Raw genomic sequence first — 27,509 nt, 5'->3', positions numbered from 1 at the left:
TGGACTACCACTTTAAAATCAAAACATGGTAACAATTTACTTAGTGGTGATATGTAGCATTTGATAAAGCATTTATAAAGCATTTATATGCATGGCATGAAGAGTCATAATGCCCTACATATGTTTCTATACCCTTTATAACAACGCAGCTATTCTCTCACATTGACTTAGGGTTGGATTCAATCCGTATCAATGAAGTTCAGCGATATAGTGTGATTGAAATGTAAAAGTAATTTCTGACTAAACCGACATATGCAGCGTTTACCGTAAATCCAGTCTGCGGTATCGCGGGAACATTGGCTTTGCATTTATATCTCCCTGTGGCACAGTTATTCAGAGCTACAGATTGAATCCAGCCCTTACATGGCAGTTGGTCAAATATCATTATTTTTATTCATTCTCAATAACGTGTGCTCAAAGGTCAAATGTTGCCCAACACCTATTCACTTCACAGCCGGTAGTGCTCTTTGATTGGTGGCTTCTAGATGAGCTTGGGTCTTTTGGACGGTATTTGCTCATTCTGAAATACCAGAGTGGAATTATTTTGTCTCTTTTGCTGGATGTCACCTTATGTATGAAAATAAGCATGTTCAATCGCCATGGTTTAGTTCTGATGGAGTGCATAATTCTACTTGAACTCACCCACTCTCTCTTCCACACAAGGGCAAATACACACACACACACATTGATGCACACACTCACAAACACACAAGCACACACACACACACAAGCATACACACACGTCAATAAAGTGGTAGAAAGGCTTTGGATATGTCTGCAGCATAAAATTCCAGGTTTGGATTAATACAGTACTACTACTACTGCTGCTTCTGCTGCTGCTACTCCTGCTACTACTACTGCTGCTGCTACTACTACTACAACTACTGCTGCTGCTGCTGCTACTACTACTACTTCTACTACTACAACTGCTGCTGCTGCTACTCCTGCTACTACTACTGCTGCTGCTGCTACTACTACTACTTCTACTACTACAACTGCTGCTGCTACTCCTGCTACTACTACTGCTGCTGCTGCTACTACTACTACTTCTACTACTACAACTGCTGCTGCTGCTACTCCTGCTACTACTACTGCTGCTGCTGCTACTACTACTACTTCTACTACTACAACTGCTGCTGCTGCTACTCCTGCTACTACTACTGCTGCTGCTGCTACTACTACTACTTCTACTACTACTGCTGCTGCTGCTACTACTACTACTACTCCTGCTACTACTACTGCTGCTGCTGCTACTACTACTACTTCTACTACTACAACTGCTGCTGCTGCTACTACTACTACTACTGGTACTACTTCTACTACTGCTACTACTGGTACTACTACTACTACTACTATTACTACTACTTCTACTACTACTCCTGCTACTGCTGTTGCTGCTACTGGTACTACTACTACTGCTACTGCTGCTGCTACTGTTACTTCTACTACTGCTACTACTACTAATTCCACTACTACTACTGGTACTACTGCTAATTCAACTACTACTAATTCTACTACTACTACTGCTGCTGCTACTACCGCTACTACTACTAATTATTCTACAACTACTGCTACTACTGGTACTACTAATTATACTACTACTGCTACTACCGCTACTATTGCTAATTCTACTACTGCCACTACTAATAATTACACTGCTGCTACTACTGCTACTACTACTTCTACTGTTACTTCTATTACTACTACCACTGCTACTGCTGCGGCTGCTATTGGTACTGCTACTACTACTACTACTACTACTACTAATACAACTACTACTACTACTACTGCTACTACTGGTACTACTACTACTACTACTACTACTACTACTACTACTACTACTACTACTACTACTACTACTACTATTACTACTACTACTACTACTGCTGCTACTGGTACTACTACTACTACTGCTACTACTGGTACTACTACTACTACTAATTCCACTACTACTACTGGTAGTAGTGCTAATTCTACTACTACTACTAATTCTACTACTACTACTACTGCTACTGCTACAAATTATTCTACAACTACTTCTACTACTGGTACTACTAATTATACAACTACTGCTGCTGCTGCTACTACTGCTACTACTGGTACTACTACTACTACTTCTACTACTATTATTACTACTACTACTACTGCTGCTACTGCTTCTACTACTGCTGCTCCTGCTGCTACTACTATTAATTCTACTACTACTACTGCTACTACTACTAATTCCACTACTACTACTGGTATTACTGCTAATTCTACTACTACTACTACTACTACTACTAATTATACTACTACTACTACTACTACCGCTACTACTGCTAATTCTACTACTACTACTGCCACTACTAATAATTACACTGCTGCTACTACTGCTGCTACTACTTCTACTACTACTACTACTGCTGCGGCTGCTATTGGTACTACTACTGGTACTACTACTACTACTACTACTACTACTACTACTACTACTAATACAACTACTACTACCAATACTACTGCTGCTACTAATGCTACTACTAATTCTACTACTACTGCTGCTACTAATTCTACTACTACTACTAATTGTACTACTACTACTACTACTACTACTAATTCTACTACTATTACTACTACTACTACTAATTATTCTACTACTACTGCTACTTCTGGTACTACTAATGCTACTGCTAGTACTACTGATACTACTGCTGCTACTACTAATTATACTACTATTATTGCTACTACTACTATTTCTACTACTACTACTACTGTTACTACTTATGCTACTAACACTGTATATTGTCCTCATTACTTTTTAAATTTGATGTACATGTGATGCAAATGTAATGTTATGTCTTATTTCAAGCTGTATTAAATCATGCAATGGAACAAGTCACTTTTTTTTTTACCCCGTTTCTCTCCCCAATTGGTAGTTACAATCTTGTATCATCACTGCAACTCCCCAACAGGATCAGGAGAGTCAACTAGTGTCCTGCTGATATTGAGGTCCTATGGACACAGTAGAGTAGGTCTATTCTGCAATGTGTTGAACCTAATTTCCCTTACACAACATGTGGATCTATAGCCACTGAATAAATCATTTAGATCCCTTTCTTCAAAGAATTTAAGAATTTCTGAGATAAAAAAATACAAATGTATAAGATTTAGAAATGTACAATGCTGGCAGCTTCACGTTGAATGGCTGAAAGCATATCAGCATTTCAAGTGAAATGGAGTATGCAGCACTGAATAGAGAATAATGAATAGAGAATTATTTCCATGTGCTACCTTTGTGTACGCACATGACCCATGGTCATGGTGGACATTCAGTATCACAGGGTATTTGTATTTAAAGTCCATTGGATCAAGCATAGACAATTATCTGAGCCGAGACAAAAAGCAGCCATTGATAAGTGCAGACAGACATGCACAGAGAAATATTACAAGTTGGCCTTGAAACCCCTCAACAAGAATGAACAAAGTTACAGAGACACTATCACTGAATGACTGCATTATTTACATGTATCTACCTTGGAGAGAACGTTGGCATAGACTCCAGAGGGGATTCATGCACTAGCAGTGTTCCTCGGAGTATCCCAAATTGAATCATATTGTTTTCATGTATAGGTTTGCAGTGGTTTTTGAAACGGACCACTTCCCTTCCTACCACGTTAGAAAATGTGAACAATGGCAGCGGCGTCAATAAAGTATTTTAGAACTGAGAGTAATAGCTAGGTCAATATGACACACTGTAGCACCATACGCTGGTTGTTATAGTCGCACAAACACTATTATGAATACTTTACAACATAAGATGTTTTCTTTCAACACCACCTGCTTGTTAGTATATCTGTAATGGATATTGCTATGAATAATGCATAATCACTATTATACACTGTGCAATATGATAAGTACCGTTTTGACCACTTGGAATGACTTTTCTTTGAAATGTCACATCCACATGCTTTTATCTAATCAAACTCACTTGCTGTGATAACAATGGAGGAAAAGTGTTATGTAGGATTTCTAGGAACAGGTGTAGCACATGTCATTTCCTGTCCTTACTTCTGCTTAGGTTGACTAGGCTCTTGGTCCCACTGTTGCTTCCTTGGCCTGTGTGTAGCCGATAGCCTGATAAGTCCACCGCCTTGCACAATTAAACCTTGTTTACCTACTGTGCAAGGGTCTTTGAGTCAAAGTCCATAAAGTCCTCTACCTCTGTCTCCCTTCCATGACACTCCATTTACTGATCCAGCTTTGAGCACATGGGGTTTGCTCTTTGAGTGAAACGTCACCTGAGCATTGTGTTCTGCTCTACAGACAGAGGGCAATGTAGCAGGACTGTAAGGTACCAGACATCTGGTTTCAAGTAATTTAAAAGGAATAGGGTTGACAAAAGGTTTAAAAGGTTTGCACTTTTATCTAGCTGTACAGAGACTGATTAGCTATAGGTCAGAGTTACCAACCTATTCCCTTCATAGTAGCTGACACCAAAATATCCTTCATTCACAGGGACGGACTGGTCATAGGGCAATTCTGGAAAATGCCAGATGGGCCAGTCCATTTTTAGCCCAGTAGGCATGTCTAAATTGGAGGCTTTGTGCAACATTCTCATTACTTGGCTAAGTCTGGAACCAACAGGACCCTGAACAGCTTCTACCCCTAAGCCATAAGACTGCTAAATAGTTAGTTAAATAGTTAGCATTTTACTTCAGTGAGCTAAACCAGGGTCAGACAGAGTGTTTCTTCATAGTCTTAAACAAATCTACTTTGAAACAAAAGTATACACCTCAAACACATGGTTATGGGCTTAAACAAAAGAAGATACCTATACCATGTCCGATATAGAGTTTAAATGTATTCAATGTTGAGTTTGCATCCCAATATTACACTTTATATACATCACAGAAGACTGAAATATAACAAAACTGTTTGACATAGAAAAACTGAATATTTATTTTATTTATTTTTAATAATGTTTATGAATTAGGAAATTATTTTTAAAAATATGATCAACATTCCAACCATGAGGCCACTAGAGGGAGATTTGGTCATTTGAAAAGGGCTACCCATTAGCTACCTGGACTATCTGCATTGACCCTTTTTGTAATTCTTTTGACTCATCACATGTGCTCCTGTTACTGTATATTATCTATCCTGTTGCCTAGTCACTTTATCCCTACCTAATATGTTCATACAGAATCTACTTAAATTACCTTGTACCCCTGCACATCGACTCGGTACTGGTACCCCGTGTATATTGCCAAGTTATCAATACTCGTGTATTTATTCCTTATGTTATTATTTTTCTATTATTTACCTTTATTTTCTATCTGCATTGTTGGGAAGGGCCCGCAAGTAAGCATTTCCCTGTTAGTTTACACCTGTTTTTTACGAAGCATGTGACATGTAAATGTAAGGCCTGGGTGTCGGAGTGTGAAGAAAAAGCGCAGGAGCAGCAGGTGCAAATACAAATGTTCTTTAATGAACACGGACAAACTAGGCCACCCTACTAACACACTGGGTGTACACTATAAACTACCCCAGACACGGGGGGAATGAACACAGTCCAGTAAACGTGGAGCACAAAAACCAACACCACACTTACATACAAACAATCCCGCACAAAGAAACGTGCGGGCCGGCTGACTAAATAAGCCCAACTAATTACACCCTCATACAAAACAGGTGTAACCAATAAACACATAAGGAGGGGGAGAAAAGGATCAGTGGTAGCTAATAGGCCGGTGGCGACGACCGCCGAGCGCCACCCGAACGGGAAGGAGAGCCTGCCTCGGTCGAAGTCGTGACAGTAAAGTTGTATTTTATTTGATAATGGGGGCCTTCAAGTAGAAAATGGGCCGGTGTGATTTTTAAAAAAGAAAAGAAAAAAACCCTCATATTATCACTTTATTTCCTTCTATGTTATGACAGCGGTCATTGAGTATTAACCTGGCCAGGCCACATGAGCATTCATTACTCTACCAAAACACCATCCAATCCACTCACACCTCTCATCTATTCTTGTGTTCAGGACTACAAGAGATGCATGAGTTGTTTCTACTGAAGCATGCTGTACTAAAAACATGACTTATTCCATTTGAGGACTGGTCTAAACTCACTTGGTTGTCACTCAGCTTTAAGCGTATCGATTTGCATGGCTTGTTCTGTATTCAATTTCCGTCACTACCCCGACTTCGGAAATGTATTAAAAAATAAAAGACGTACAAAAAAGTTGCTTATGTAACTCAATTGAGAAAGAGAACACTTTGTATTTTGATTGATAATGTTTTACATTTTTGATGATCAACAGATCTAAAAGGCTGTTTGATATTCTTTGTCAGGCGAAATGTCACACTTTCATCTGTTGAATACATTTTTACAAAACATTAACTCCATTTCATGATGACATGAAAAATATATTTTATTAATGGGGGAGGAATCTCTTGTAAGAATATATGATTTCCCTCCCAGTTTCTTAGTACTTTTAACATTAGGCTTGTATCCCAAATGGCACCCTATTCCCTACATAGTGCACTACTTTTCACCAGAACAATATGATCCCTGGTCAAAAGTAGTGCACTATAAAGGGAATAGGGTGCCTATTCCGCCTGGCGGAAAACCTTTAACACTACATCAACGGTGCGATAGCCTTCGTGTCTCACCTCAGTGGGATTCTACTCAGTGCATGAAAGCATTTGCAAAATGTCAATAAGAACACAGTAAATGATCTACAAATCCTGGGGAGAAGCAGCTTCTGTCAAGTCAATACTTGCTGTTGTGTTGATTAATCGTCTTGCAGCGCTCTCTCTCTCAGTAGCCTATAATTTATGTAGAAGAGAAACAAGACCTTTGTTGATCCATGGCCCGCCAGATATCAGAGTGCACAGTGAGAAAATGTAATTACGGCGAAGATCTGCCACACTTTCTCAAAATTGCGGGGGCCTCATTTATTTATTAATCTTATTTTTTTATTGATTGAATTTTGTTTTCTAATTTCAGGCGATAGGATCTTTGTGTTATTACGTCGTTAAAATGTTCCTGAATCAGTTTGGTCGTGACTTATTCTGTGGAATGCAATCAGTTCGGGGAGGTAGGGCCATGAATTTGGCATGAATTTCTTCTCCCTTTTTTGGGCTTCATATTCTTCAAGCTGTCTCGAAATGCACATCAAGTCAACATAATTAGCCCGTGATTGCGCAATCATGGACAATTATTGTGCCCTTTTCATGAATCATTATACAATGCCAATTAATTGCATATGCTAATTGTCATCATTTAGATACTTTACATTCCTTCAAGTAACATGTCACATTCAAAGACACCTGTGGTGGGTGTAATAATAGCTAATTGCTGGTTTTTCACAGTTTCACTGCTGTGGTATGCATAACATTTCTCACCTAAGCACATACACATCTAAAGGCTTGCCATCTAGAGAGGCACAGTACTGTATGTTTTCTCGACCCAACATTACTCAACCGGGGGAAGTTACATAATTCCCTAGGTACTGATCTAGAATCAGCTTCATAATCCCCAATCCTAACCTTAACCATTAGTGGGGGAAATGCAAAACTGACCCAAGATCAGCATCTAGGGGCAACTTCACTATGTTCCACATTACTCAATGGAGCTGTCAAAACAAGTCCATTGTCCACTTTGAGTGCATACTTCATACAAAATGTGTGGTAATGAATTGAGGACAGCCATAAGGTTACTAAGGCTACCCATTAAATGTGACCACATCAACGTTTTGGATTGTGGAGTGGAAGTGGTGCATTGGATCTAGACCGCTTGAAAGAGAAAAGGTACTTTGGCTATAAAAGATGCACAGGCTCTTGGAAATAGTCAGTGGTCCAAAAAATATGGTGTCAAATAGCTTAAACCTTTAATTTGTTTTAAATATCTTTGGTAGGTTTAACCTTTTTTATTTTGTTGATAGCACATTGAAGAGGAGACAGCAAAGGTAGAAGAATTTGCGAGTCAGAAGGGCTGGACCACACAGGCCAACTTTAAACCTATCTGCACATTAGGAAACAATAAATAAAAGTCTCAACCTACACAAACATTATTCCTCAATAGGTTATGTTTGACTAATATTTGAGAATGCAACCCAATTGAGAAGCAGCAGCATTCCTCTATATCCTATGCAAAACTTATATTGAAAATGCTGTGATTTATTTAAATTTATACCAGTAGTGTCAAACATTTTCACATTCCTCACAACCCAGCTACACTGTATACGTAATGAAGTATTTGATGTTTTCCTCCATTGGAGTTTGCCGTGGAAGGCCCATAATTGAATATTCACTATTAATTTACTGACATATGTTTCCAAATGCATATGTTTTCTTCTTCAACATCTGTCTTTATAGAAGTAATATCAAGGGAGGAACTTTGTTGATAATTACACTGATAACTCATCAGTGAGAGGCTCTGGAAAGGATGAAAGACCCCCAAGGCTTCCCTCAGTACCCTACATGACCAGAAGAGTGGTACAGGAATAACATGGCAGTTGCTGTTCAAACCTACAAACACACCCCACCAACGTCGTCTCTTCCTGAACCACGGATACTCATTAGCTAAGTAAGCCAATAAAAAAAAGGAGAGGGAAGAAAAACACCTGTTAATGCATCGCTAAGATAATTACCTGCAGATAATGATCAGACTGGAAGATGGCAAAGAAAAGTAGTTTAAGGACTCAATTACCGACGTTATGAAACGCGAGATCAAACTTAAAAGATGGATAATAATTCAGTAACTGGAAGGAAATAATCAGACTTTGTGGTGTGTGTGGCAGTTGTGTATGTAAGGGAGGAGAACAAAGGTCTGGTGTGGTCTGGCTCCGTGGTTGTCCCTCTGGAGACTGGAGTCACAAAATGTCACTGGCTGATTTCCCATGGACAAAAGCCTGCCTTCCTCTCAGCCTTTTATTAATTACAAAAAAGTGGCAAATAACATAGGCCAATCAATTCTGTCTGACAATCGCTTATGTGAAAGGTCTCATCTGTCAATCAGTGGTTATGGAATTTGTTTTAAGAGAGTTTGAAGGGTCACAGAGACCTCTTGGGAGGGCAGGAGCAATCCTCTGGAGTTCTTCTGTGTTATTTCGATCCTGGTTATTTCGATCCTGTTAGTACCGCATTTGTCATAGGTTATATAGGCAATGAGAGGGATGTGTCATTCATGTTCAATGCACTGTACACAGAAACCAGACCCACTGGAGACAAGCAAATATATATATTTTTAAATTGCCATGTACAATTTCAGATGTCTGACTACTTAATGTTGACGTCCCATAACCTTGTTTAGTACAGTGTCCATAACAGACAGCCTGAGACTGAGGCTAATGAATAATTTACCAACATTAGTAGTAGTTAGTACAGTAGTGATTGATAGTGTGAATGTATACAACATCAATTCAACTACATTATTCAATCGTAGTTAGACTGGAGTGAACGTTTTGACCCAAACATGTGTTACTCTTTTCAGTTTTTGTTCCTTCATAGTTTTCACTCTTATCTTCCACTGCTTCCAATACTCTGACTTTATCTGATTTTCTGACTTTGCAAGGAACCAGAGTCAATCTCAAGTAAGCTTTCCCATATGAGTACGGATTCTACCTCAATTAACTTCAATAGTTCTTTGTTGAAACAATCGTGTTGAGATGTTCCTTGTAGACAAATGCAACTTTGAGCTAGTCCTAATACATGACTTATAGCTGTGGATCAGTTAGCCACAAGCTCATCTCTTCACAGCAACAATACACTGTTATCACTTTCATAGTGTGTAATGTTTCCTCTGGAAACATCAGCAGATAGAAGAGATGTGAAAATAATTGTGACTGTGTTTTAATTTCTTCCAGAGCAAAGTTAATCAATGGGAGTGCATGAGGTGCCGTTTAAAAATATAATTGTGAAATTAATTTGAATAAATTAAATGATTTGCTATGACTTAAAGGTGATTTGGACATTTCTTTTTAACAGGCTGCACATGCCCCTTTTCCACTCCCATTGATTTTATCTAGCAGTGGCTAAAGTTAGTTGTGGATGTCTAAAGAACTGAACCATGGACTACAGTTTCTCCTGGCCCATAGACTACTTTCAGGGTGAGGAACCTAACATCAAGTTGTAAAATATTTATTTCCCTTTAAAGTAACTGTCCAGTGTTTAGATTTCTATGAAATATGACCTATAATTAATTACAAATTGGGTTAAATAGTTTTCCTTCCCAATTTAAAAAAAATTAAGTATGTTAAAAAGCAGCTTTTCTGTGTCGGAGGTGTGTCAGTGTACCCCAATGACAATGGTGTGGGCGTATAGCAGTCATTAAAAATATTCAATGCTGATTGGCTGGCTCATCCTCCTCAATCATCCTCTACGAGGAAGTAGTATTTTTTTAATGGACTATTTGAGACAAGTTTGAGGTGGTGTTTTTTTTCTCTCCAATTTATGCTTTTTGGCCTCAAATGAGTACAGAATGAGTCAACACATTATTTGGGAATGCGATAACAGAATTTGGACTTTTAAAAGTGAGATTTTCACTTTAGACACACAGTTCAACAATGGAAAATGTATCTGCTTGAAAATATTTTGGTTATAGTGACACCTTGATTGGAGATATTCATCAGTTTTTCTGGATCCCAATAGAGAGATACAAAGAGGAGCAGGAGAGAATGATGCAGAACTAATCCACAAGACAGCAACTGTACTGCTTTTGCAGTTCTACAATTGCAGCCAGGCTCCGGGGATGGAATGCAAATAGATATTTTTTTCTGCACGCAGGAATTATGCTGGACTCTCATCGACATACATACACTATACTGTATATATTTGTTTGAGTAGCTTTTTCCAAATCAAATGCAAGCAGCCACAGTCCTCAAAGCAAACAGGCTCGAGTGAGCATCTCCAAATATGTGCTCATCCAGTATGATTCCCCTAGCAGTTCTGTCTGCTAGGAGATTCAGGCTCATTGCAGGTTCAAAGTTGGACCCCTGGTAAACAGTGGAGCTGTAGGAGGTGCAGGATGATTTAAGATGGGAGTTGAGTTGGCTCGTAAACACAGCTCCAACCAACACACATTTGGAAAAGACTGAATCCATGAGAGGATTCCTTACGATTTCATATTTCAGTACCACAAGGATGTGTGTTGTACTCGTTATGTTTGACCATAGCTTTATTTGAAACTCTTTTATGAGTTGGGCAGTCCCACTCCTTTTGTATCTTATGAAGAGATACTACTACAGTGTTGGAAAGACGGGGAGGATAGAAGGGTGAGTCAAAGGGCAGTTGGCTGGATCGGAACCTATGCTGACTCTGGCAGACTGTGTGCTGGGCTCAGCTGTTCTAACCGATGGACCACACAGGCCACTCCATTAGATTTTTAGCCTCATCCACTCCACCATATATAAAGATGTTTTTTTGTCACAAAATGCTAAGATTGTCTATAAAAATGACTTTGAATCTAGAGTAAGAAGAAAAAACAAGAACGTTTAGATGATTAATGTCAACCTGGACACAAGGGTAGATGTAACATAGTACACGAAAGGGTTAGATAACATACTAAGTAGGTGCAAACTAGCTAAAAAGTAGTAAGTAATTCAAAGTAGCTAATCAGCTAAAATCTTAAAGTTTGCAATGATGAGATTCAAACACGCAACCTTTGGGTTGCTAGTCATTCATGTTGTAAGCCTACCCATCCACCCCGACCAACGACCCTATTTTCCTGAATTCAAATTAACTCTAAAATGGTACCAATATAGGTTGTCCATATTAGGACAGCATCAGTCTCACCGGGACTTGTTTGAATCTCAGCAAGATTTGCTGAAATTTAGGCTCTTTAATGATGGACAACATACTCTGTAATACGACAATAGACCATAGACCACAGCCCACTTAATTTCTCTGCTTACTGTTATTATACAAAGTCACTTCTATGGTGTGCATATAACGACAGCCTTCCTCTCTGTCATAAGGCATATGATAAGCAGTCATTATGAATGGTGGTGCTGGTCATTACCAAACAGGCAGGGTATTGATGGAGGCTGCATTCAAATCTTAAAATACATTGGGAAGACATTTGGTTTATATATGACATGCTTTGTTTATATAGGGGTAATGATTTTCAGTTAGATCACGAATAAATGCCTTACTAATGACTGGAAAGTGTTACCCAACTGAGTCATCTAGTGGGAGAGGTATGAAGATCCCTGGTTGACTGTTTGTTGTATGAGCTAATGCTTCATTGTGAGGATGGTGGGGTGGCAGGTAGCCTAGTGGTTAGAGCGTTGAACTAGTAAATGGAAGGTTGCTAGATCGAATCGCCCCAGCTGACAAGGTAAAAATCTGTTGTTCTGCCCCTGAACAAGGCAGTTAACCCACTGTTCCTACGCTGTCATTGTAAATAAGAATTTGACTTACCTAGTTAAATAAAGGTAAAAGTAATATTGATTTTGCACTGAAACATACAGGCCCTGATTAGTTCATATCATATTGAGTTATGTTGACCAATAGTAATTCTCTAATGAAGTCATAGTACAGTAGGACCTCATAGACACAAATCTTAATGTTACAGATTGATCACTCAACTGTCCTGGCAATATCAAACTGAGATATGTAAAAGAAAACACGTCTAAATATGCAATGAATATATCTTTTTTAAAGGTCGATGCTTTTTTAAGTGAAATTCAAAGTTAGACATTTCTGTGTTCCGAACAACCTCCATTCCCGACAACTCCGAGCGCATATCTTCAAGATCCTACTATAGTTAATATTAACTATTTGGTTTGCTAACCACCTTCAGTGTTTACTCTTAAACAGACCCACCTAATCATCACTTTTCAAGCTAAATAGTACCATTTGATACAGAACAGTGTCTCACTAAAAACGGTGGGCACTGAGTAATTGTAACCACAGAGGCGACAGACAGAAAAAAGTAACTTTATCTTTATCCCTGTCATTCAGTAGTCAAATCACAGTACACAAAAATGCTGGATTTACAGAGCTCCAGTGTAAACAACACAATATCAGCTAAGTATGGCAAGCCACGAAAATGAGAACGGCTCCGGCAGCAATAACACTGTATTTGGCTCCACAGCTATCTGCTCACACACACACGATCAAGCTGCAAGTGTCACACATTGAATGGGAAAGTACAGATGTTAATGTCCTTGACCATAAGAAAGAAACCAACAGTTTGTGAGTGAACAAAGCATTTGATACGTTAGCTCAAGTGAAGTAGTACAACAGTATGACACATCCACTTCTCCATGCATTTATCTGTGACCTGTGACTCAGTAGTGAACTTTCACAAGGCATACATCAAAAAGGCAAAACATCTCCGTTAGTCCAAAGTAAAGGAGCAAAATATAGAATATACTTAGATAACCAAAATCTATAATCCATTGAGTATTAAAGTAGTCCAGGTGTAGAGATATTAGACCTGCAGGTCAGTCCTTCGTTCAGTTGGCAAGGTGTTCCTTTTCATTACATAGCCTGCCGCTCCCTCCATCTTTCCTCAGAGGTTTCATTATCCATCTAAGGTTTTTTTATCCCGCAGATACAAGAAATGCCTCTGGCAGTTTTTAACAATACCCCTTTGTGCTTCAAACCCCAACCGGGCAGCTGAACATAGTCCCAACAGTTTGTCTTTTTAGATGATAAACATAAACTTTTTTACAATTCTGGAATTATTCCACACAGATGTGTGAATAATGCCTACATCTCCACGTTTTGAGGAAGTCCACTAGTCGAAACAGAATAGGGGTCAACAGCAGAGCAATGTTCATTGAAAAAGTGGACATTGATTGTCATCTTTTTTCGACCAATTGTGGCTCTCAAGGTTATGATGTTCTTTTAATGTTTTTTGTTGTTGATGAGATTGTTTCAAGGAGAATACAGTCTATCCCATGTAATCCAAAGAACATGTACTGTGTGTCTGTAAAAAGTATGGTACGTACAGTGTCCATATAAGGAGAGGACCAGAGTACAAACCAAACAAAAATATAGCACTGTACACCGGTCAGGTAGTGTTCCTCAGAGTGTCCAAAGGTGCTATCCTCGACCCATCCTGTCCAATCAATCCATACTGTAGCTCCTTCTGCCATTACACATGGGTCTGCATGCGTTTCTGCAGCGGCCGCGTCAGGTCTGAGTTCTGCGAGGACGACTGCGAGTAGTGGGAGGAGGAGGAGGCGGCCGAGGCCTTGCTGTCCTTGTCAAACTGCACGTAGCCGTCCTGTTTGCTGTAGCTGCTCACGCTGCTGTCGCACTGCGTGTCGATGAAGGAGCTGGAGTCACTGAGCGAGCCCCGCTGGAACTCACGCTCACACAGCTCGATGGAGCTACTGCCCATGCCTAGCACGAAACGCTGGCTGTAGTCGTAAAGGCGGTTGGGCCCGGCACCTAGCGTGCTGTAGATGTTGGTGAAGGACATGCCTGTTGGCACGCGTTGCTTGCCCATGGTGGCTGAAGAGGAAGCTGAAGGGTTCCGGACTTCTGCGCCGCCGGTCTGGCTGGGGGCCATTGACATAGTCGGGGTGCCATGGTGCTCCTTGAAGGTATTGACGCTGTAGTAGCCATTTGTTGGATCCTTGTGGAGGAGACGGGGCAAAGACATAAACAGATGTGTTAATGTTAGGATAGGAGACATAAAATGGAAGGCATGTCAGTGCAGTGCAGTTACTATTTTGGTAGTTGTTATTGTAATCAAATCGATAACTTACTGAAAGATTAATGATTACAGTTTGAAAGAGGCACATCTGTTTCTTTATCTGTGTCATCATCAGTCAAACAAATGTCAAACAGCCCCATCTAATTTCTTCATTTTCTCTTTTGATGATCCAGACATCTGCTCTCATTTGAACAGGAGAGAGTTATGTTTCTATTATAAATAACCTACATGTACTTAAAGATGAAATATAAATAATCAGAGGCACCATCTATAGTACCTTCAGAAAGTATTCACACCCCTTGGATTTTTACACATTTTGTTGTGTTAAATTGATTAAATTTAGATATTGTGACACTGATCTACACATAATACCCCACAACATAATTTATTTTTACAAATTAATAAAACATTTAAAGCTGAAATGTCTTGAGTCAATTATTCAACCCCTTTGTTATGGCAAGTCTAAATATGTTTAGGAGTAAATATTTGCTTAACACACATTATGTCACATTAAAAGTTGCATGGACTCACTTTGTGTGTAATAAATCCCACCTCTTTAAGGAATACCTAGGATAGGATAAAGTAATCCTTCTAACCCCCCCCCCCCTTAAAAGAGTTAGATGCACTATTGTAAAGTGGTTGTTCCACTGGATATCATAAGGTGAATGCACCAATTTGTAAGTCGCTCTGGATAAGAGCGTCTGCTAAATGACTTAAATGTAAATGTAAATAATAGTGGTTAACATGATTTTTTTTAATGATTACCCCATCTCTGTAACCCCACACATACAGTTAATTGTAAGGTCCCCAAGCTAAGTAGTGCATTTTATGCACAGATTCAATCACATAGACCAGGGAGGTTTTCCAATGCCTCACAAAGAAGAGCACCTATTAGTAGAGGAGTAAAAATTAAAACAGACACTGAATATCCCTTTGAGCATAGTCAAGTTATTAATTATGCTTTGGATGGTGTATCAATACACCCAGTCAATACAAAAATACAGGCATCCTTCCTAACTCAGTTGCCATAGAGGAAGAAAACCGCTTAAGGATTTCACCACCAGGACAATGGTGATTTTAAAACAGTTACAGAGTTTAACTTCTCTAGGATAGGGGGCAGCATTCGGAATTTTGGATGAAAAGCGTGCCCAAATTAAACTGCCTGCTACTCATGCCCAGAAACTAAGATATGCATATTATTAGTAGATTTGGATAGGAAACCATCTGAAGTTTCTAAAACTGTTTGAATCATGTCTGTGACTATAACATAACTTATTTGGCAGGCGAAACCCAGAGGACAAACCATTCAGATTATTTTTTTGAGGTCACTCTCTTTTCAATGAGGTTTCATTGGGAATCCAGATTTCTAAGGGACCTTCTTGCAGTTCTTATCGCTTCCACTGGATGTCAACAGTCTTTAGAAATTGGTTGAGGTTTTTCCTTTGAGAAATGAAGAAGTAACACTGTTCAGAATGAGGCTTGAGGGACGTTTACTCTTTCTTAGAGGCGCGTTACACAGAGGCTCGCTACACGTTGTTTTCCTCCGGTATTGAACACAGATCATCCCGTCTTCAATTTGATCGATTATTTATGTAAAAAAATACCTAAAGCTGTATTACAAAAGTAGTTTGAAATGTTTGGACAAAGCTTACAGGTAACTTTTGAGATATTTTGTAGTCACGTTGCGCAAGTTGGAACCAGTGTTTTTCTGGATCAAACGTGCCAAATAAATTGACATTTTGGATATATATCGACGGAATTATTAGAACAAAAGGACCACTTGTGACGTTTATGGGACATATTGGAGTGCCAACAGAAGAAGCTCGTCAAAGGTAAGGCATGATTTATATCTTTATTTCTGCGTTTTGTGTATGATGGTCTGTGTTTGTCTGCTTGGGTGCTATGCTCAGATAATAGCATCGTTTGCTTTCGCCGTAAAGCATTTTTGAAATCTGACATGTTGGCTGGATTCACAACAAGTGTAGCTTTAATTTGGTATATTGAATGTGTGATTTCATCAAAGTTGAATTTCTATAGTAATTTATTTGAATTTGGCGCTCTGCATTTTGACTGGATGTTGGCCAGTTGGGACGCTAGCGTCCCACATATCCCAGAGAGGTTAATGGCTGTGATAGGAGAAAACTGAGGATGGGTCAATTACGTTGTAGTTACTTTACAATCCTAACCTAAATGACGGAGTGAAAAGAAGGAAGTCTCTACAGAATAAAACAAATATTCCAAAACACGCATCCTGTTTGCAAGGCACAAGTAATGTAACTGCAAAAAATGTGGTAAAGAAATTAACTTTTTGTCCTGATACAAAACATTTGCTTGTGGCAAATCCAACACAACACATCACTGAGTACCACTCTTTATATTTTTAAACATGGTGGTGGCTGCATCATGTTATGCATATCAAATAAAATCAATTGCGACTTCCGGGTTGGAGCGAGTGGTCGCATTTCGCACTTCGCTCCGCAGGTAGTATTACTTTTCATTACATTTCATTATAGTACAACGGTTTGATTTGTCTGATCTTAGCAATTTCTTCTTAGCTAGCTACATAGCCGTCTTTGTATCAAAGATAATTGTGTAGTTTAGCGTAATTATCGTAATTCGTCGTCCTAACGTAGTCAACACTGCTATCTGGCCAGCAGCTAGCCAGCTAGCCAACGTCCACCGTCTACCGAATAGCAGCACTGTAGAAACTATTACATTCAACGGAACGACTTGATTAGTGTAGTGTTAGCTAGCTACATAGTTGTCTTTGCTGTCTTCGTATCCAAGATAATTGTGTAGTTTAGATTGTCGAGGTTACCTAGCCAGTTACCGAGGCTACCTAGCCAGCTACACTTTCAAACTAAGTCAACAACGCAGCCACTGCTAGCTAGCCTACTTCAGCAGCACTGTATCATTTTAGTCAATAAGATTTCTTGCAACGTAAGTTTAACTTTCTGAACATTCGAGACGTGTAGTCCACTTGTCATTCCAATCTCCTTTGCATTAGCGTAGCCTCTTCTGTAGCCTGTCAACTATGTGTCTGTCTATCCCTCTTCTCTCCTCTCTGCACAGACCATACAAACGCTTCACACCGCGTGGCCGCTGCCTGGTGGTCCCAGCGCGCACGACCCACGTGGAGTTCCAGGTCTCCGGCAGCCTCTGGAACTGCCGATCTGCGGCCAACAAGGCAGAGTTCATCTCAGCCTATGCTTCCCTCCAGTCCCTCGACTTCTTGGCACTGACGGAAACATGGATTACCACAGATAACACTGCTACTCCTACTGCTCTCTCCTCGTCTGCCCACGTGTTCTCGCACACCCCGAGAGCTTCTGGTCAGCGGGGTGGTGGCACTGGGATCCTCATCTCTCCCAAGTGGACATTCTCTCTTTCTCCCCTGACCCATCTGTCTATCGCCTCCTTTGAATTCCATGCTGTCACAGTTACCAGCCCTTTCAAGCTTAACATCCTTATCATTTATCGCCCCCCAGGTTCCCTTGGAGAGTTCATCAATGAGCTTGACGCCTTGATAAGCTCCTTTCCTGAGGATGGCTCACCTCTCACAGTTCTGGGTGACTTTAACCTCCCCACGTCTACCTTTGACTCATTCCTCTCTGCCTCCTTCTTTCCACTCCTCTCCTCTTTTGACCTCACCCTCTCACCTTCCCCCCCTACTCACAAGGCAGGCAATACGCTTGACCTCATCTTTACTAGATGCTGTTCTTCCACTAATCTCATTGCAACTCCCCTCCAAGTCTCCGACCACTACCTTGTATCCTTTTCCCTCTCGCTCTCATCCAACACTTCCCACACTGCCCCTACTCGGATGGTATCGCGCCGTCCCAACCTTCGCTCTCTCTCCCCCGCTACTCTCTCCTCTTCCATCCTATCATCTCTTCCCTCTGCTCAAACCTTCTCCAACCTATCTCCTGATTCTGCCTCCTCAACCCTCCTCTCCTCCCTTTCTGCATCCTTTGACTCTCTATGTCCCCTATCCTCCAGGCCGGCTCGGTCCTCCCCTCCTGCTCCGTGGCTCGACGACTCATTGCGAGCTCACAGAACAGGGCTCCGGGCAGCCGAGCGGAAATGGAGGAAAACTCGCCTCCCTGCGGACCTGGCATCCTTTCATTCCCTCCTCTCTACATTCTCCTCTTCTGTCTCTGCTGCTAAAGCCACTTTCTACCACTCTAAATTCCAAGCATCTGCCTCTAACCCTAGGAAGCTCTTTGCCACCTTCTCCTCCCTCCTGATTCCTCCTCCCCCCCCCCCCCCCCTCCTCCCTCTCTGCGGATGACTTCGTCAACCATTTTGAAAAGAAGGTCGACGACATCCGATCCTCGTTTGCTAAGTCAAACGACACCGCTGGTTCTGCTCACACTGCCCTACCCTGTGCTTTGACCTCTTTCTCCCCTCTCTCTCCAGATGAAATCTCGCGTCTTGTGACGGCCGGCCGCCCAACAACCTGCCCGCTTGACCCTATCCCCTCCTCTCTTCTCCAGACCATTTCCGGAGACCTTCTCCCTTACCTCACCTCGCTCATCAACTCATCCTTGACCGCTGGCTACGTCCCTTCCGCCTTCAAGAGAGCGAGAGTTGCACCCCTTCTGAAAAAACCTACACTCGATCCCTCTGATGTCAACAACTACAGACCAGTATCCCTTCTTTCTTTTCTCTCCAAAACTCTTGAACGTGCCGTCCTTGGCCAGCTCTCCTGCTATCTCTCTCAGAATGACCTTCTTGATCCAAATCAGTCAGGTTTCAAGACTAGTCATTCAACTGAGACTGCTCTTCTCTGTGTCACGGAGGCGCTCCGCACTGCTAAAGCTAACTCTCTCTCCTCTGCTCTCATCCTTCTAGACCTATCGGCTGCCTTTGATACTGTGAACCATCAGATCCTCCTCTCCACCCTCTCCGAGTTGGGCATCTCCGGCGCGGCCCACGCTTGGATTGCGTCCTACTTGACAGGTCGCTCCTACCAGGTGGCGTGGCGAGAATCTGTCTCCGCACCACGTGCTCTCACCACTGGTGTCCCCCAGGGCTCTGTTCTAGGCCCTCTCCTATTCTCGCTATACACCAAGTCACTTGGCTCTGTCATATCCTCACATGGTCTCTCCTATCATTGCTATGCAGACGACACACAATTAATCTTCTCCTTTCCCCCTTCTGATAACCAGGTGGCGAATCGCATCTCTGCATGTCTGGCAGACATATCAGTGTGGATGACGGATCACCACCTCAAGCTGAACCTTGGCAAGACGGAGCTGCTCTTCCTCCCGGGGAAGGACTGCCCGTTCCATGATCTTGCCATCACGGTTGACAACTCCATTGTGTCCTCCTCCCAGAGCGCTAAGAACCTTGGCGTGATCCTGGACAACACCCTGTCGTTCTCAACCAACATCAAGGCGGTGACCCGTTCCTGTAGGTTCATGCTCTACAACATTCGCAGAGTACGACCTTGCCTCACACAGGAAGCGGCGCAGGTCCTAATCCAGGCACTTGTCATCTCCCGTCTGGATTACTGCAACTCGCTGTTGGCTGGGCTCCCTGCCTGTGCGATTAAACCCCTACAACTCATCCAGAACGCCGCAGCCCGTCTGGTGTTCAACCTTCCCAAGTTCTCTCACGTCACCCCGCTCCTCCGCTCTCTCCACTGGCTTCCAGTTGAAGCTCGCATCCGCTACAAGACCATGGTGCTTGCCTACGGAGCTGTGAGGGGAACGGCACCTCCGTACCTTCAGGCTCTGATCAGGCCCTACACCCAAACAAGGGCACTGCGTTCATCCACCTCTGGCCTGCTCGCCTCCCTACCTCTGAGGAAGTACAGCTCCCGCTCAGCCCAGTCAAAACTGTTCGCTGCTCTGGCACCCCAATGGTGGAACAAACTCCCCCACGACGCCAGGTCAGCGGAATCAATCACCACCTTCCGGAGACACCTGAAACCCCACCTCTTTAAGGAATACCTAGGATAGGATAAAGTAATCCTTCTAACCCCCCCCCCCTTAGAGTTAGATGCACTATTGTAAAGTGGTTGTTCCACTGGACATCATAAGGTGAATGCACCAACTTGTAAGTCGCTCTGGATAAGAGCGTCTGCTAAATGACTTAAATGTAAATGTAAATGTAATTGTTATTTGTCACATGCACCAAATACAACAGGTGTAAACCTTACCGTGAAATGCTTACTTAGAAGCCCTTAACCAACAATGCAATTCAAGAAATAGAGTTAAGAAAATATTTACTAAATAAACGAAAGTAAAAATGTAAAAGTAACACAATGAAATTACTTAACAATAACGAGGCTATATACAGGGGGTACTGTTACCAAGTCAATGTGCGGGGGTACAGGTTAGGGGAGGTAATTTGTACATGTAGGTAAGGGTAAAGTGACTATGCATAGATATGCTTGTAATTGTTTAGGAAGTTTATTTTTGAATAAAATGAAATGGAATAAAGCTAAGCACAGGCAAAATCCTAAAGGAAAACCTGGTTCAGTCTGCTTTCCAACAGACACCAGGAGACAAATTTACCTTTCAGCAGGACAATAACCTAAAACCCAAGGCCAAATATACACTGAAGCTGCTTACGATGACGACATTGAATGTTCCTGAGTGGCCTAGTTACAGTTTTAACTTAAGTCTGCTTGAAAAGCTATGGCAAGACTTGAAAATGGCTGTCTAGCAAAGATCAACAACCAACTTGGCAGAGCTTGAAAAGTTTAAAAAGAATAATGGGCAAATATTGTACAATCCATGTGTGCAAAGCTCTTAGAGACTTACCCCAAAATATTCACAGCTGTAATCACTGCCAAAGGGGACTAACATGTATTGACTCAGGGGGTTGAATACCTATCTCATCAATATATATTTGTTTAATTTTTCATAAATCAAAAATGACATTATTGGTGCCCGTGTGAGGATGATTCCGTAAATGTTTCTTCAATGAAGAAGTTGCATGAACAGGGATTAGGGTAAAGTTGCCCTTAGACACGGATCTTGGGTCAGATTTATATTTCCTAACTAATGGTTATGGTTCAGATTGGGGGAGGGGAAATTGATCCTAGATCTGTACCTAGGGGAAACGTCACCCTGGACTGCATAAACAGAGTATAAACTTTGCCAGGCTTAATCAACAGGTATTTATGTCCTAATTCTATGTGGTCTAAAGCTGTGAAAAAGCAACACCTATGTTTTCTCATGTATTCAAATACTTGCATTAATGTGACCAAATTCATATCTAAATCAACAGCTATTTATTAGAATGATGGAACATCGAAGAAACAGGCTGATGTGTGCGACATGTGAAAAATAGATAACATGCTTTCGGGGTGTGAAATAGTAATCTCCCACTAACACAAAGAAATCCTCTTATCAGCTAATTAAATAGCCTTAATGATTCCACATGTGGGAGCAGCATATGTTGAATAATTGCAAAGCTAGTTCATTTTCAGTCACAACCTACGTGTGTAAAGATATTTTTTTCTCTCTATGCTACTCCATTTCCTTTCTTGAAATGAACTGATTGTTAGATTCCGGGAGAAGGGAGAAAGACTTTGCCTGCCAACATTCAAATGGATCAAATACAGAATTTGCTGTCAGAGCAAGCAGACATCTTTGTCTGTACTTGTGGCTGGAGGCTATTACAAAGAACTCTATTAGCGATGGCAAGACAGAAAGGGTAGGTCCTTCAAGCAGCGGAATCTCAAGGGTGGGAATTGAATTCGCAGGATGACATCAGGAAGAGGAAGCTCTATGAGAATATACTGTATATTAGCGGTTCACATCTGACCGGAGAGATGGAGAGGGTAACACATCTGACGTGAGAGATGGAGAAGATAACACATCTGACCTGAGAGATGGAGAAGGGGTCACCTCACAGATAAGAGTCAGAGTCAAAGATCAAAGGTGTCATGGAAATTAAGCCTTTGAATGTGAAAGTGTAAGTCTGGCTTCCTAGAAGTTCCAATATCCCAAATTATATTTGCATATCAGTGCTTAAAGGGATAGTTAATCTAAAATAAGGGATTGAGTGTGGCGCCGACAGACTTTGATGGTCTACTTTGATGGTCTATACTTTGCAGTATTATTATTATTATTATTATTGTTATTTCTTACATTACTAGCCCAGAACGTTTTTTGTGAACTTTTGGATATCAGAGCAACGGTAACTCACCAGCATTCCGACCAGAAAAACGACTTTCCCAAACTGGTTCTGTTGTTCGTACACTTCAAGGCAATTTAACTTCTTTGATATAGGGGGCAGCATTTTCACTTTTGGATGAATTGCGTGCCCATAGTGAACTGCCTCCTACTCTGTCCCAGATCCTAATATATGCATATTATTATTACTATTGGATAGAAAACACTCTGAAGTTTCTAAAACTGTTAAAATAATGTCTGTGAGTATAACAGAAGTGATATGGCAGGCAAAACCCTGAGGACAAACCATGCCAAAAAATAGCCTACAACTATTTTCAATGGCTGTCACTTTTATTATAAGGCGAAGTCCTTCCAGATTGCAGTTCCTAGGGCTTCCACTAGATGTCAACAGTCTTTAGAAAGAGTTTCAGACAGTTTTTTTTTTTTTTATTAGCCAGAAATTGTAGTTCTTCTAGGTGGCTCCTATTTTGGCTGTAGTGTTTCCAAGCTCGTGAAGGAGAGCGCGTTCTTTGGTATTTTTCTCCGGTAAAGACAATAACAATTTTATAGTTTATTTTTGTATTAGGGTACCTGAGGTTTGATTATAAACGTTGTTTGACTTGTTTGGTAAAGTTTATTCGTAACGTTTGGGATTCATTTTGTATGCATTTTGATGGAGGGAAACTGGGTGGATTATTGACTGAAGCGCGCCAGCTAAACTGAGTTTTTATGGATATAAAGAAGGACATTATCGAACAAAAAGACCATTTGTGATTTAACTGGGACCTTTTGGAGTGCTAACAGAAGAAGATCATCAAAGGTAAGGCATTTATTATATCGCTATTTCTGACTTTCGTGTCGCACCTGCCTGGTTGAAATATGTTTTTCAAGGGCCTCCCGGGTGGCGCAGTGGTCTAGGGCACTGCATCGCAGCGCTAGCTGCGCCACCAGAGACTCTGGGTTCGCGCCCAGGCTCTGTCGCAGCCGGCCGCGACCGGGAGGTCCGTGGGGCGACGCACAATTGCCCTAGCGTCGTCCGGGTTAGGGAGGGTTTGGCCGGTAGGGATATTTTATTTCTGCATTTTGTGTTGCGCCTGCAGGGTTGAAATATGCTACACTCTCGTTGTTTACTGTTGTGCTATCATCAGATAATAGCATCTTATGCTTTCGCCGAAAAGCCTTTTTGAAATCTGACATGTTGGCTGGATTCACAACGAGTGTAGCTTATATTTGGTATCTTATATGTGTGATTTAATGAAAGTTTGATTTTATATCATTTTTTTAAATTTGGCGCTCTACATTTTCCCTGGCTATTGGCCAAGTGGGACGCAAGCCTCCCGCCTATCCCAGAGAGGTTAACAAAGCATATATGAGGAAAATGCTACCGAAATTCTGTCAACACATTGCTTGTAGTACTCACGCTTCAAAACTCTCGACCATTGTTACTCTCCCTTCCGGGATGGCTACAAGGCCCCCCTCCGCCCTCCCTTCGGCAAATCAGGAAGTATCCGTGCTAAGGTCTATTCAACGTTGGTTTGATAAATCGGAATCCATGCTTCAAGATTGTTTTGATCACGTAGACTGGGATATGTTCCGGGTTGCCTCTGAGAATAACATTAATGCATACACTGACACAGTGACTGAGTTCATCAAGAAGTGTATAGGTGATGTTGTTCCCACTGTGACTATTTAAACTTACCCAAATCAAAAACTGTGGATAGATGGCAGCGTTCGCGCAAAACTAAAAGCACGAAACATTGCATTTAACCACGGCAAGGTTACTGGGAATACGATTGAATACAAATAGTGCAGTTATGCTCTCCATAAGGCAATCAAACAGGCAAAACGTCAGTACAGAGACAAAGTGGAGTTGCAATTCAACGGCTCAGACACGAGACGAATGTGGCAGGGACTCCAGACAATCACAGATTACAAAGGGAAAACCAGCCACGTTGCAGACACTGATGTCTTGCCCCCGGACAAGCTAAACACCTTCTTCGCCCACTTTGTGGATAGTACAATGCCACCGACACAAGCCGCTCCCAAGGACAGTGGTCTCTCGTTCTCCGTGGCCAATGTGAGTAAAACATTTGAGCGTGTTAACTTCTTATGGCTGCATGGGCAGTATTGAGTAGCTTGGATGAAAGGTGCACAGAGGTGCCCAGAGTAAACGGCCTGCTCCTCAGTCATAGTTGCTAATATATGCATATTATTATTAGTATTGGATAGAAAACACTCTGAAGTTTCTAAAACTGTTTGAAATTTGTCTGTGAGTATTACAGAACTCATATGGCAGGCAAAACCCTGAGAAGAAATCCAAACAGGAAGTGGGAATTCTGAGGCTGGTGGATTTTCAACCAAGAATCTATTGAAATCACAGCGAGATATGGATGAGTTTGCACTTCCTACGGCTTCCACTAGATGTAAACAGTCTGTAGAACCTTGTCTGATGCCTCTACTATGAAGGGGGAACGAATGAGAGGGGAATTAGTCAGGTCTGCCATGACCTGACCATGCTTTGACCATGCGCGTTCACATGAGATGGATCTCTGTTCCATCGCTCATCTGAAGTCAATGTAATACTCCAGTTGGAACGTTATTCAAGATTTATGTTAAAAACATTCTTAAGATTGATTCAATACATCGTTTGACATGTTTCTACTGACTGTTACGGAACTTTTGGACATTTCGTCAGCTTTTAGTGAACGCGCTTCCTGACGTTGGATTTGTTTACCAAACACGCTACCAAAAATAGCTATTTGGACATAAATGATGGACATTACCGAACAAAACAAACATTTATTGTGGAAGTGGGAGTCCTGGGAGTGCATTCCGACGAAGATCAACAAAGGTAAGTGAAGATTTATAATGCTTTTTTTGTTGTTTTGTTGTTTTGAGTTTTGTTGACTGCACAATTTGGCGGGTAACTGTATGGCTTGCTTTTGTGGCTGAACGCTGATTCCAGATTATTGAATATTGTGTTTTGCCGTAAAGCTTTTTGAAATCTGACACAGCGGTTGCATTAAGAACAAGTGTATCTTTAATTCTATGTAAAACATGTATCTTTCATCAAAGTTTATGATGAGTATTTCTGTTATTTGACGTGGCTCTCTGCAATTTCTCCGGATATTTTGGAGGCATTTCTGAACATGGCGCCAATGTAAACTAAGGTTTTTGGATATAAATATGAACTTAATCGAACAAGACATATATGTATTGGGTAACATGAAGTCCTATGAGTGTCATCTGATGAAGATCATCAAAGGTTAGTGATTCATTTTATCTCTATTTGTGCTTTTTGTGACTCCTCTCTTTGGCTGGAAAAATGGCTGAATTCTTCTGTGAGTTGGCGGTGACCTAACATAATCGTTTGTGGTGCTTTTGCTGAAAAGCCTATTTGAAATCGGACACTTTGGTGGGATTAACAACAAGATTACCTTTAAAATGGTATAAGATACATGTATGTTTGAGGAATTTTAATTATGAGATTTCTGTTGTTTGAATTTGGCGCCGTGCACTTTCACTGGCTGTTGTCATATCATCCCGTTAACAGGATTGCAACCATAAGAAGTTAACCCTCGCAAAGCTGCCGGCCCAGATGGCATCCCTAGCTGCGTCCTCAGAGCATGCTCAGACCAGCTGGCTGGAGTGTTTATGGACATATTCAATCTCTCTCTATCCCAGTCTGCTGTCCCCACTTGCTTTAACCTCTTGACGCTAGGGGTCAGATTTATTTTATTTTTTAAAATAACGTTCCCAAGGACTATTTCTCAGGTCCAGATCATAGAATATGCATATAATTTACAGATTAGGATATAAAACACTCCAAAGTTTCCAAAACTGTCAAAATATTTTGTGTGAGTATAACAAAACTGATTCTGCAGGCGAAAACCTGAGAAAATCTAACCCGGAAGTGTTTTTTATTTTTTTATCTGTGTTTCCTGGCCCATTCCTTTTCCAATGGCTTCCTCAGGCTGTGACCAGGCTTTAGACATAGTTTCAGGCTTTTATTTTGAGAAATGAGCGAGAATTTTCAAAAGTAGTCAGGTGTCCTCTGATTAGTTCCTGCGCGCGAGAGGGTAGCTCTCCATTTTCCTTTTCACTCTTATTGAATAGGTTATGGTCCGGTTGAAATATTATCGATTATGTTTGTTAAAAACAACCTGAGGATTGATTATAAAAAACATTTGACATGTTTCTACGACCATTACGGATACGTTTTGGAATTTTCGTCGAACGGAACGAGGCTTTGGTTTTCTGAACATAACGCGCAACCCAAATGGCGTTTAAAAAAAAAATAAAAGTAATATTTATCGAACAAAAATAACATTTGTTGTGTAACTGGGTGTCTCGTGAGTGCAAACATTCGAAGATTATCAAAGGTAAGCGATTAATTTTATTGCTTTTCTGACTTTCGTGACCAAGCTAACCAAGCTAATATAAGGCTAACTGTTCTAGCATTGATTGATACACTCACAAAAGCTTAGATTGCTTTCGTTGCAAAGCATATTTTCAAAATCTGACATGATAGGTGGATTAACAACAAGCTAAGCTGTGTTTTGGTATATTTCACTTGTGATTGCATGATTATAAATATTTTTAGTAATATTTTTGAATCTGATACGTTTGGGAATTTTCTTCTGCCTTTCAGGACCGGAACGAGGCTGTAGTTTTCTGAACATAACGCGCAACCCAAATGGCGTTTTTTTGTTATAAAAGTAATATTTATCG

The 27,509-nt window shown here is 41.0% G+C and overlaps 1 protein-coding gene across 2 annotated transcripts in view; it reads right to left on the bottom strand.

The window, feature by feature from the left end:
• Window positions 1-12,898: 12,898 nt before the first annotated feature.
• kirrel3a (kirre like nephrin family adhesion molecule 3a) overlaps window positions 12,899-27,509 on the bottom strand; it is a 275,377-nt gene continuing 260,766 nt past the window's right edge. For both annotated transcript variants that reach the window (XM_071339326.1, XM_071339327.1), the window contains exon 16: window positions 12,899-14,565. In XM_071339326.1, the coding sequence (XP_071195427.1) occupies window positions 14,080-14,565 (486 nt within the window). In that variant the 3' untranslated portion in view covers window positions 12,899-14,079. The remainder of the gene's footprint in view (window positions 14,566-27,509) is intronic.

The sequence above is a fragment of the Salvelinus alpinus genome, chromosome 13, assembly GCF_045679555.1.
Source record: "Salvelinus alpinus chromosome 13, SLU_Salpinus.1, whole genome shotgun sequence".
NCBI lineage: Eukaryota > Metazoa > Chordata > Actinopteri > Salmoniformes > Salmonidae > Salvelinus > Salvelinus alpinus.
Note: the sequence above shows the minus strand (reverse complement) of the source record. Positions and strands in the feature narration are given on the sequence as shown.